The sequence below is a fragment of the Trachypithecus francoisi genome, unplaced genomic scaffold (assembly GCF_009764315.1).
Source record: "Trachypithecus francoisi isolate TF-2019V2 unplaced genomic scaffold, Tfra_2.0 Contig01436, whole genome shotgun sequence".
Lineage (NCBI taxonomy): Eukaryota > Metazoa > Chordata > Mammalia > Primates > Cercopithecidae > Trachypithecus > Trachypithecus francoisi.
Window position 1 is genome coordinate 2,303,652 of NW_022681430.1, and position 12,532 is coordinate 2,316,183.

The window sequence follows — 12,532 nt, forward strand, 5'->3', positions numbered from 1 at the left end:
AAAAATACAAAATTAGCTAGGCGTGGTGGCACATGCCTGTAATCCCAGCTATTTGGGAGGCTGAGGCAAGAGAATCGCTTGAACCCAGAAGGTGGAGGTTGCAGTGAGCCGAGATTGCGCCATTGCACTCCAGCCTGGGCAACAAAGCAAAACTCCATAGGAAAAAAAAAAAAAAAAAGCTAGAGGATCACTTCCTTTGGCATAGGCCAAAGGAGAGAAGAATCTTGACATTAAAATGTAGGTTAACCGGAGACTTCTGAACTCTACACAAAAATATTTAGTCAAGGGCTGGGCGCGGTGGCTCAAGCCTGTAATCCCAGCACTTTGGGAGGCCGAGACGGGCGGATCACGAGGTCAGGAGATCGAGACCATCCTGGCTAACACGGTGAAACCCCGTCTCTACTAAAATATACAAAAAATTAGCCGGGCGAGATGGCGGGCGCCTGTAGTCCCAGCTACTCGGGAGGCTGAGGCGAGAGAATGGCGTAAACCCGGGAGGCGGAGCTTGCAGTGAGCTGAGATCCGGCCACTGCACTCCAGCCTGGGCGACAGAGCGAGACTCCGTCTCAAAAAAAAAAAAAAAAAAATTTAGTCAGCATGAGGAAGATTCCTCCATCCCTCAATTTCTTATTCTGCAGCCACACACATTTCAGATATCCTTTGGAATCCAATGACTATGATTTAATGACTGGGTTTAATTCTATCTCAAGTACATCAGTCAATTTTTTAAAGCATAAATGAGAGGGATGGGGTGGGGATGGTGTGGTATGTGGAACTTTTCAATATTGAGTTAAAAGCTTGGGCCTCTAAGGTCTTGACCCACCTGTAAATGTTCTTATAACATTTAGAACATAATGTTCTTCAAAGAAAGGACTAAGACAGATAATGCTGATGAAAAGCTCAAAAAAGAAGTATAAGCTGCTTTTTGACTCTTCAAAAACACAGTTGAAGCATGCTCAGCCCATCAAATGATGTAATTTATTGAAGTTAGATCATGAAATTAATGTGTGGCATGAAAGATTCCTTAAATTCTTAGGCTATATATGCTTGTAAAAACTTTGAAATATTCTTGCGTTTTTTTTGTAAGCGTACTACAAAAATAGTAGACATGGTTCATTCAGTCATTCTTAGAAAGCACTTACCTTGGGACCGAGAGACAGGCAGAGTTTGGTGAGGTGGGGATTTAAGGAGGGAGCCCTCTTAGATCTTGTTAGATTGTTAGTTTTTTAGGACTTTTGTGAGCAAGTTGTTAAACTGTTGGCAGCTCGAAATCTCCCATGGCGGGAGAATTGGGGCCATGGATATTGGCAACTGATATAAGCCAAGGATTTCCCCAATTCCCAGCCAGGAGAGCTGATTTCCCCAGCACTCGTTCTGGAGATCACAGTTCTAGTTCCATCCCATAGATTTAAGCAAATCACTTAACCTCTTTAGGTTTCCATTTCTTCATTTTTTTTAAGTGTGAACTTAATTGCTAAGATCCCTTCTGGCTTTAAAATGCTATGATTACTGGGTGTGGTGGCTCACGCCTGTAATCCTAGCACTTTGGGAGGCCAAGGCAGGTGGATCACCTGAGGTCAAGAGTTTGAGACCAGCCTGGCCAACATGGTGAAACCTCGTTCTTACTAAAAATACAAAAATTAGCTGGGCGTGGTGGCAGATGCCTGTAATCCCAGCTACTTGGGAGGCTGAGGCAGGAGAATTGCTTGAACCCAGGAGGTGGAGGATGCAGTGAGCCGAGATTGTGCCACTGCACACCAGCCTGGGGAACAGAGCAAAAATTCCATCTTTTTTTTTTTTTTTGAGACGGAGTCTCACTCCGTCGCCCAGGCTGGAGTGCAGTGGCCGGATCTCAGCTCACTGCAAGCTCCGCCTCCCAGGTTTACGCCATTCTCCTGCCTCAGCCTCCCGAGTAGCTGGGACTACAGGCGCCTGCCACCTCGCCCGGCTAGTTTTTTGTATTTTTTAGTAGAGACGGGGTTTCACGGTGTTAGCCAGGATGGTCTCGATCTCCTGACCTCGTGATCCACCCGTCTCGGCCTCCCAAAGTGCTGGGATTACAGGCTTGAGCCACCGCGCCCGGCCAGAACTCCATCTTTAAAAATACAAAAACTAAAATGAAATAAAATGTTATGATTTTAATTATCTCTTGGAAAGACATGGTCTTTTATTAAGATCCATTTGTGACTATGACCCAAGGTACAGAAAACTTAAAATGACCCAAAATGGAGTGATTTCTTGTCCTTATAGATGTGAGCAATAGTCTTTGAATTCCACTAATTAAAGTGATATATCTCTCACTGAATCCTTACTTTGGTGTAACTAAAAACTTATCTGGCTTTTTCCTCCTGCCTCTTAGCCATCATCTTCTAACCGAAATCTCACTTTGGGAAGAGAAAAAAAGCAATCCTAGCTCTGCTGCTCATACTGGCTGTAGCAGAGCTAGGATTTCTCAGCTTTCTCCTCTCCTTGGTCTGAACAGCCTGTTGCTTTGAATTTGGAGGGGATTCCCTAGAGTCTGGGGGCGTGGGAAGGGGCAGAGACGGTACCACGTGTCCTCCAGTAATTTAATTAGCAACAGGGAAGCCGTCTTGAATGAGTTGTTAGCAGCTGTGGCCTAGCTGAGGTCCATTTGCCTGCAAGTAGTCAAGAGCCATGTGGGAAATCCTCACTTCCAATGTGTCCTTTCTTATGCTGCTTTGTGGTTCAAGAGGGCTCCACCACACAATGTTTCAGAACATTTGTCTCCTCTTGCCTTCCAGATCTGTAACATGATGAATGCCCCTGCGGATGAATACTTCACATTTCAGGTAACTGCACTGCGGCGCCGGCCTCACCTCTCGGGGCTGGGGTAGGAGGGCGGATGCTCTGGCCTCTCCTCCACCCCCAGAGTCCGCCTGATGCTCAGGTGTGGCCACAGGCACACACGGGCCCATCTCCCACTCACCCTGGCTGGGCCAGCAAGTAGCAGATTCTTCAGTGAAGAAATAAAAGAAGATAAGACAGAAGGCCAGGGAGGGGACCTGCCACTCCTCCATTTGCTCACACTCCTGGTCATTTAGGGCAGTGGTCCCCAACTTTTCTGGCACCAGGGACCGGTTTCGTGGAAGACCATTTTTCCACAGAATGAGGATGGGGTGGGAGATGGTTTTGGGATGAAACTTCCACCTCAGATCATCAGGCATTAGTTAGATTCTCATAAGGATGGCACACCCCAGATCCCTCACATGCGCAGTTCACAATAGCGTTCGCACTCCTATGAGAACCTAACGCTGCTGCTGATCTGACAGGAGGCTGAGCTCAGACGGTTATGCGAGCAATGGGGAGTGACTGTAAATACAGATGAAGTTTCATCTGAGTGCCCACTGCTCTCCTCCTGCTGTACAACCTGGTTCCTAACAGGTCATGGGCCAGTACTGGTTTGCAGCCCAGGGGTTGGGGACCCCTGATCTAAGGGCAGCAACGGTGCCTGGCACAGTATTCATGCTCAGTAAACGTTCTCTGCATGCATGATTGGCTGACTACATCCTACATCCTGAATCCAGCTCTCCTGGTGGTTTTCTCAGCAGCCCTTCCCTGCCGCTTATTGCAATGGTTCTCAGGAAAATCAACAATTCTGATTGAGTCCTTAGAGCTTCTCCTGCTGTTAGAGTCGGTTATATCCTTCCTTCTCTACTGTGCAGAGACCCACTGCCTGGGGAATCTGCCTCCACTCACCACCAGATGCTCTCGGTAATCAGCCTCTGTATGTGCTACTCTAGCTGACCCACTTCTCCCCATCAGGGCTTCCTGCTGGAACCCGTCTACAGACCTGAGCTGATCCCTCCCCGCCGCGAGTTCATCCAGCCCACCAGAAAGGCCAGCCTGTCATCTTCACCACCCCCTCCCCACCTGTCACCCCCCCACCTGTCATCTCTGCCACTCCCCTCTCTACCTGCCCATTCCTCCTCACCTGTCATCTCTGCCACCCACTCCCCACCTGTCACCTCCTCCCAGCCTGACTGTTAGAGATAAACTGGCATTTGGCTCCGCAGCCTCTTCTTTTCTGCCTCTGGGCACTTGTTATTCTCTGTCCTGCGTTTAAAAAAACATCCCCGTAGAGCTCTGATCTCAGTCAGAAATAGAGACTGCCCTCCCGGTGGGTACCATTGGGGTCTTTCTGTCTCTCTCACACACACAGCCCCATCTCTGCCTCTTAAGAAAAGCCAGCCTTCCCCAGGCTCTGGCGTGCCTCCTTAGCTGCAGAACCACACCACGCCTTGGGGAAAGCTGTACACACTTGCTTCGTTACGTGCATCTGCCTGCTCCTCCCTTTGCTGATTGACATGGAAAACATGTAAACACCATATGGCTGCTCTAGCTCCTTCCTCCTTGCAATTGAAGCTTATTTGTGACCATGCTGTGCCCAGGCCTGACCCCTATATTTATGGCAGGTGGATGTCAGGATAGGATGCATGCCAGCAAAAGGGGGACAATGATTTTCTAGAGTCTGAACTTCAAGCAGTCATTGTCTAAACAGCGAGTGGGGATGGAGCTGGCCTAGGAGAACGCAGGTTGCTCTGAAATGTGAGGCCCTTTGCTTTCTCTCATGCTCCACTGCAGCTACTGCTCTGATGTGCTCTGATGGCCTGGGCAGAGAGGAGGCCTGGGGCCTTGGGGAGTCCCCAGTGTGGGATAAACCTCCAGGCCACAGGGATTTCCCAGTTCTCTGGGAAACATCAGCGTGGTGCCCATGAAACTGTGCGTCTCAGATCTCCACCTGTGGGAAGTGTAGCTGTGCAGTGGCTGCTGGACTGAAATCCATGGTCACATCTGCGCCGAGGCCACAGGCTCCACGGGCCACTCCCAACTGGTAACTAAGTGTGGCAGGGACAGTAAAGCAGGCCTGTTCCTGGAAGACAGCCAGATCCCCTGCCAGGCAGCTTTGGCCCTAGGAATGCCTAACAGTTCTGCAAACAGTTTCAGAACAGCATGGTAGTCTAAGGGGCTCCCCTCAACCTTCCATCCTTCCATTTCTCCTTCGCACAGGGTCGAGACTGCATCTCTATCTGACGTCTCTCTCAGGATCCCCAGCCTCCCTCCCCACTTCGCCTCAATGGCGTCACCTGTGCATCATTCTGCAGAGCGGACTTGGGTGGCCACCCTCCCCAAACCACCACCCTCCTTTTGTGTTCCATCTTCTGATTCTCTCTCTCCCTGCTCAGGCCCCACCGTGATTCTTATGATTCCTTTTTGTACCTGAGAAGTTTGATGGAAAAGCCAATGATATAAAAAGAACTGCCATCAGAGCAAACCTGCAAAGGCAGTGGTTCTCGGACTATGTTCCTTGGGGGCATAATGGATTCATTTCCTATTGCTGCTGTCACAAATTGCCACTGAGTGGTTTAAAACCACACGAAATGTATTATCTCACAGTTCTGGAGGTCAGAATTCCAAAATGAGTCTTCTTGGGCTAAAATCACGGTGCTGGTGGGACTCTGTTGCTTTCTGGAGGCTCTGGGGAGAATTCATCTCCTTGCGTTTTCCAGCTTCTCAGGGCCGCCCACCTTCCTTGCCTAGTGACCCTTCCCCTGGCAGAGCCAGCAGCACCATCACTCTGACCTTGCTTCTGTCATCATAGCTCCTTCTCCCATTCTGATTCCAACCTCTTTTCTACTTTTAAGGATCATTGTAATTATATTGGGTCCACCTGGAATATCCAGGCTAATTTCCCCATCTTAAGGCCAGCTAATTAGCAACCGTCCTTCTATCTGCAACCTTAGTTCCCCTGTGTTGTGTAAGATAACATATTCACAGGTTCCAGAGATTAGGATATAGACATGTTTGGGGGCCATTGTTCTGCCTGCCATAGTGTTCCTTGAAGTGGACTAAGGGGTCTGCCTTTAACACCAGTTAAAGTGATCCCAATTCACAGGAGGAAAAGTGCGTAGAATTTCCTCAGTTTTTTGTCCTACTAATTCTTCTAAAACCTTAGGTTCCTTCTGTCACTTGTCTGTCAACAAGCTCTAGCGAATGGCAAAACACAAGAATATGAACTGGTAGCAAATGAATATTTCCTGAAACACTGAGAAGCAGTCAGCAAAGCTTATTTTGGAAGCTTTAACAAATACACATGAAGTTCTTTCCTATGCATGTGATATATTTTCTATTATTGATTTTGTCATTGGTCTGTATGATGGCATAAGTACATAAATATTTCTCAGTGTTTTCCAAAGATGCAGTCTTTGCAAGCACTATGCACTGCATCTTCTTCTAAAGCTTTGACCATCAGGACACAGACATTGAGATTTGATTCTTCTGCTTTTCACTCCACATATAATGACTACATAGAGTAGTAACAAGTTACTTAGACTGAGCACTTATTACGTGCTCAGTCTAAATGCTAAATTGTGGTTCAGGCTATAAGTGCAGTTGGAATTCCAAAACAGAAAAGTTCTTTATGACTTAGAAAAATTAGAAAAGGCTTCATGGGAGAGTCAAGACTTAATAGGGGCCTGTAAGGATGACTGAGCCACGGGAAGTCTTCAAGCACAAACAATGTGGTGTGTTGAGTGCTTGTCTACCTTTGCCTTAGCTACATACTGTGCAAATGCTACATCATGGTTCTCATACTTCAGAGGGCATCAGAATTACCTGGGAAGCTTATTGAAGATGCATGCCCAGGCCAGACATGGTGACTCATGCCTGTAATCCCAGCACTTTGGGAGGCTGAGGCGGGTGGATCACTTGAGGTCAGACAATCAAGACCAGCCTGGCCAACATGGTAAAACCTAATCTTTACTAAAAATACAAAAATTATCCAGGCATGGCAGTGCCTGTAATCCCAGCTACTCATGAGGCTGAGGCAGGAGAATCACTTGAACCTGAGAGGCAGAGGTTGCAGTGAGCCAAGATCATGCCATTGTACTCCAGCCTAGGCGACATCGTGAGACCCTGTCTCAAAAAGAAAAGAAAAGAAAAGAAAATGAAACAAGTTAAAACAAATCTGTTGCACATGGTCCTTGGACCACACTTTGAGAAACACTCCTAAACTTTTGTGCCTATATCCCTCCACTAGACCCTAAGCATCTTGAGGGTAAGACCTGTGATTTATTCTTTGTGCCTTCAGCAACTGCCCCAATTGCTGGCATACCATAGAGGCTTGACAAATGTTTACTCAACTCAACACACCACAGAATGAAAGACTATCTTCATGGATCACTCAGAAAAATAAAAGCCACACTAGCATTTCAACAGGAGAATTTTATATAAGGAATTAGCTAAACAAGTGTTGGAGGATAGAAAAAGTGTAAACGGAAAAGTGAGGTAACATAGTGGTAAGAAGCACTTCCCATCCCTCAGGCTTGGGAAAGAAAGGGAAAAGTTTAGAATTGTCAGAAAACAGACACTTGGTTCTAGTTCACTCTATTGGATGTGCTAGAGTACATATAATGGCCCTAGCAATGTTCTGACACAAAGTAGGAATTGGACATCTAATGCCGAAAGATTATTCTTCCTTTTTTTTTTGAGACGGAATTTCATTCTGCTGCCCAGGTTGGAGTGCAGTGGCATGATATCGGCTCACTGCAGCCTCTGCCTCCTGGGTTCAAGCGATTTTCCTGCCTCAGCCTCCCGAGTAGCTGGGATTACAGGTGCCGGCCATCATGCCTGGCTAATTTTTGTATTTTTAGTAGAGATGGGGTTTCACCATGTTGACCAGGCTTGGCTCCAGCTCCTGACCTCAGGTGATCCACCTGCCTTGGCCTCCCAAAAAGTGCTGAGATTACAGGCTCCAGCCACTGTGCCCAGCCTCTTTCTTTAAATTAAAAATAAACTAAGTGACAAGTGGTTGGGTGGTAGCTAGAAAGGAGGAGTACGGGGGAGTCTTGTAGTGATGGAATAGTGTTGTATCTTGATTCTAACGGTGGTTGAAAATCTACACAAGGGATAAATTTGCATAAAACTATATGTATACACACACATATACATGTACAAGTAAGTGCATACAAATCTGGTAAAATCCAAATCAGCTCTGGATTGTACAATGTCTGTTTTCTGGTTTTGGCATTGTATTATAGTTACTCAAGACAGTAGAAAATGTACTATAGTTGTCTAACCATCGTTACCATTGTGTGAAACTGGGTGAAGTATACCTGAAATCTCTCTGTACATTTCTTTTGTAATATCCTGTGAATCTACAATTATTTCAAAATAAAAGGCAAAAAAAAAAAAAATAACTTGAGGCCCCTTCTCATTTGTAGAAAGGACCTGTAGATGAAACTGGTTGGGTCATTAAGAATGTTTTGTCACTGCCTATTGTCAACAAGAAAGAAGATATTGTGGGAGTGGCTACATTTTACAACAGGAAGGATGGAAAACCTTTCGATGAGCATGATGAATACATTACTGAGGTAAGTGCAATCATAAGATAATGGAAGTCAATGCAATTCACAAAATACGAGAGGACGCATCATTATTTGTTATTCTGGAATGATATTTTGAAGGGCCATTAAGACATGAGTCACACATAGCTGTAAACAATATGTTGTTATTTTGTCGTTTCTATTTCCTGACTTCTATAAACTGCAACATTTTCTACCAAAGTACAAAATTTTAGCTTAACCAAAATTTGTTATAATACTCGGAAAACGGGAAAGATGATTTTCCTCTTCTTTCTCCCACTCCTCCTTCCTATTGCCTCTCATTCTTATTCTTACTCCCAGCACCCTGCCTAATCTTTAGGTCCTGCTTGATTATACTGGTGTTGGTAACCCCTCTCTCTTCTAATGAAGTATTCATGGTACATGGTACACTTTAAAAAGCAATAACTCAGCTAGTTTTATTGTCTGAAGCTGATTATTAGTATGTTTTTCTTAAATTAAAAGAAGGAACAGGGTGGTTGATGATGGAAGGGAGATTGATAGAAAAGCATGCAGATTGTGGCCTCCAAACCAGTTTTGCTTTAACTGAAGAGAATTGGAATCACCTTTTATCTGTTTCAGACTCTCACACAATTTCTTGGATGGTCTCTTTTAAATACTGACACCTATGATAAGATGAATAAGCTAGAAAACAGAAAGGACATTGCTCAGGAAATGCTCATGAACCAAACCAAAGCCACTCCTGAAGAAATTAAGTCCATTTTGGTAAGTGAGAAATTCAGTCCTGTGGACATAAGATGTTACCTAACCACATATTCTAGAAGTCATCTAATTACCCATGGGTTTGACAAATGCGAATGGTTTACTCCTGGGCTGAGAGAGAGAAAGACAGTGAAGGAGGGGTTGGAAGAAATCATGGATGGCCCAGTGTACAGAGACCCTTACTGGAAGTACAGCTGCTTGGCTGGAATAGCACTTTGTTCAAAATAGCCCTGGGGCTATGGGAGCTATAGCAAGAAAAAATATATATTTTAGGAAAGGAAATGTATCAGTCAGCTATTGTCATATAATGCTGCATAACAACAACCCTAACACCTCAGTGGCATGCAGTAATGAATCTCTGTCTCTCACTCACATTTGTGGGTTGACCAGGCTTTGACTGACAGTGGCTGGACTTGGCTCCAAGCTGTGAATTTGGTTTGCTCTATGTATCTCTCATCCTTTTTGGACCAGGAGCTACCTGATAGATGTCCTTCTCACAGAGATGACAGAAGTGCAAGAGAGCAAGTCCAATTGTGCAGGCATACTTCAAGTTTTCGCTCACATCACATTCACCAAAATGCTCACTGGCTAAAGAAAGTCACATTACGAAGACCAATCTTATAGATGATGGGGAAGCAAGTGAATATTTGCTAACCATGTTCTACTCACCACAAAATGAAGGAAAAAATATCATGTGCCCACCATTTCTATTTCTTTTATTTCCCTGGCTCTGTGTGTGTGTGTGTGTGTGTGTGTGCGCGCGCGTGTGTGTGGTTTTGCTGGAGTGGGTTGTTTTTGGTGAGTGTGTTGATTTTTGGTTTTGCAGACTGGTTTGAGTGTAACTCAGTTTGAGAGTTTGAGATGTTAAAGATGAGAAGATCTGGGGGGAATAAAGGGAACTGTGATAAGCTAATGGAAAAATAAATGTAAACCACTCATTTGCTCTTTCCTACGTGCAAACAACCCACACCTCTTTAAAAAACCCAGCTACTGTAACCATTTTGAGGGAATTTTAAAAATCAAATATATTAGATTATTTCTTGAAAAAAAATCTTCATAATCAGGTGCTATAGGTCTTTGTATCCATGACAAAGAATGCATCTTTGCCATGGAACTCATTGTAGTATATTTTATTTATTTACTTATTTTTAGAGATGGGGTCTCACTCTCTCACCCAGGCTGGAGTGCAGTGGTGCCATCACAGCTCACTGCATCCTGCAACTCCTGGGCTCCAGGGATCTGTCCAGCCTCTTCCTCCCGCATAGTTTAAAGATATCTTAACTAAGTTTATAATAGTAGAGGAATCAGATGGAAATCTTCTCCTTTAGGAATTTCACACCTCAATTGCTTTTATATTTTAGAAATTTCAGGAGAAGTTAAATGTTGATGTAATTGACGACTGTGAAGAAAAACAACTTGTTGCAATTTTGGTAAGTGTTTTCTTTCTAACCTTAATGCCTGTTAAATAGATAATATAGAAATCTATAATCTATTAGGACATGCTTTCTTGTTTTTCAAGTAAATATTGAGTTTTCTCTTTCTGATATTTCTCAAAGCTAAAAAGAAAGAATTCTTCTTAAGATTGATCTTTTGATTCCCTGCTTTTCTTCATCTTTGTTGCCTCTGGTCCAATTCCCACAGATAATTTACAATTGCAGCTAGGCTAGACTACTGCTTAGGGGACTTCAGGCACAGAATGTAGGGATATCAAGGCACAGTGTATTTTAATAGCTTTGGATGACACCATGGCCACCCCAGAGGACATGACAGAGTTAGCGTGGAGCATGGATCCTTCTAGGCACTGGCACCCCCTGCCATTTCTAGCTTCTCTTCCGGAATCTGAAGGCTCCATTCTTTCCTGTTGTTGCCAGTAGGCAATCCCTATTATTTCTGGTTGAAATTAACTTTCCCACTTCACTAATTCTGTCTTTTGTTGTGTCCAATCAACTGTTAAACTCGCTCAATAAATTCTTAATTTCAGAGATTTTTTTTTCAGTTCTAGAAGGTACATTTAATTCTTTTGTTAAGGTTCTAACTCTGTGTTAAAACTTTTCATCATTTGATCTATTTTGACTATTTTTCCCTGTATTTTAAAAAACGTATTGGTGTGTATTATTTTAAGGTACTCATCTTAATACCAGAAACACCTATAGATCTGATTTTACTGTTCATTTTTACACCTGGGTTCTAGTCATTTGATCCTATTTTAAAGCATGTCTCATGCTTTTAAAATAAAAAATCAGATATTATAGATAAAAACTTGTAGGGGCTCTGAGTGATATTATCCTTCTGCAAAGAGGGTTAGAGTTTCTTCCGGCAGATGAGAGAGTTGTTTTAGATTTCATCTGGGATGATCTTTTTTGGTTTTATTCCTCCTGTTAGGGTGGAGCCCTTGTTTCTAGAATGTGGCTCTTCTGGAATCACATGAAATCCTGGGATACTTACCAAGACCCCCAGACCTTGAATTTCAGAGGGTTGAATTCCATCTGATTGAAATGGAAATATCACACTTAATTTCCTTACTAACTGCTATAACCTGTTTTCCACTCTCTCTTTCCAATCTGTGATGCGAGTGTTCTTTCTAAATTAAGACATATCGACTATCTCACCTTCTCCCTTTCCATCTTTTATGGGCTCTGTCCTCCCACCCGGGGCCTTTGCTCTGCTACCTTAGGACTGTTGGCCTTTGGCCCCTTTTCGGGGCTTACTTCCCACCCCCATGTTTTCATGTCATCTGAGGTTTCCTTTTCTCCCATTTTGCTTGGCTCTCCCTTTTAGCACCATCCTCTCAGCCTGGCCCAGAAGATCACCCTTTCTTCTCCCCACCTGCCCTCAACAATAGACATCTTCTTGGAAAACAAAACTTTCACTGACATCCGTGTCACTAGAAATTCTCTAATTTCTTATTTAAAGGAAGAAGGATCTCATGTTGTAGAAGCAATAAAGTGGACAAAGAACTAGTAGACTTCCTAAAAAAAAATAAAACAGCCTATTTTGAATGTAAAATCTACTCATGGCAAATCCCATATCATTGCTGCATAAAACTGAGGAATGTAATAAATATTTCGGAGGAGTTCTCCAAAATTATCCTGGCATCATTTCTCAGCTACATAATTATTTTTCCATCTTCATGTACGTGAGTCTTTCTCCAGGCCTGCACTTTAATGTTACCTCCAGGGAAGGCTCAGCCGATTTTCTGGGTATAGCAACAGTTCTGTGCAAGAGTGTGAGGGGCCATCCCAGGCTCAGGGGCTGGGGGGACTGGAAACCATAATTTTGCTTTAAATAGCTATATACTATTCGGTGTTGAAATCTGTGTAAATAGAGCATGGCTGTCCCCTGAAAAACACTAAACTTAACTAAGGGGAGTGTCCTGCCTTTCCCTATGTTTGTGTCCTCCTCGGTGTGCT

The 12,532-nt window shown here is 44.0% G+C and overlaps 1 protein-coding gene across 1 annotated transcript in view; it reads left to right on the forward strand.

Annotated features, from left to right (window-relative positions):
- The window catches only part of PDE6C (phosphodiesterase 6C), a 54,768-nt gene that overhangs the window by 14,860 nt on the left and 27,376 nt on the right, over window positions 1-12,532 (forward strand). The window contains exons 8-11 of the mRNA XM_033224851.1: window positions 2,763-2,810; window positions 8,241-8,390; window positions 8,982-9,125; window positions 10,484-10,552. Of these exons, the coding sequence (XP_033080742.1) occupies window positions 2,763-2,810; window positions 8,241-8,390; window positions 8,982-9,125; window positions 10,484-10,552 (411 nt within the window). The remainder of the gene's footprint in view (window positions 1-2,762; window positions 2,811-8,240; window positions 8,391-8,981; window positions 9,126-10,483; window positions 10,553-12,532) is intronic.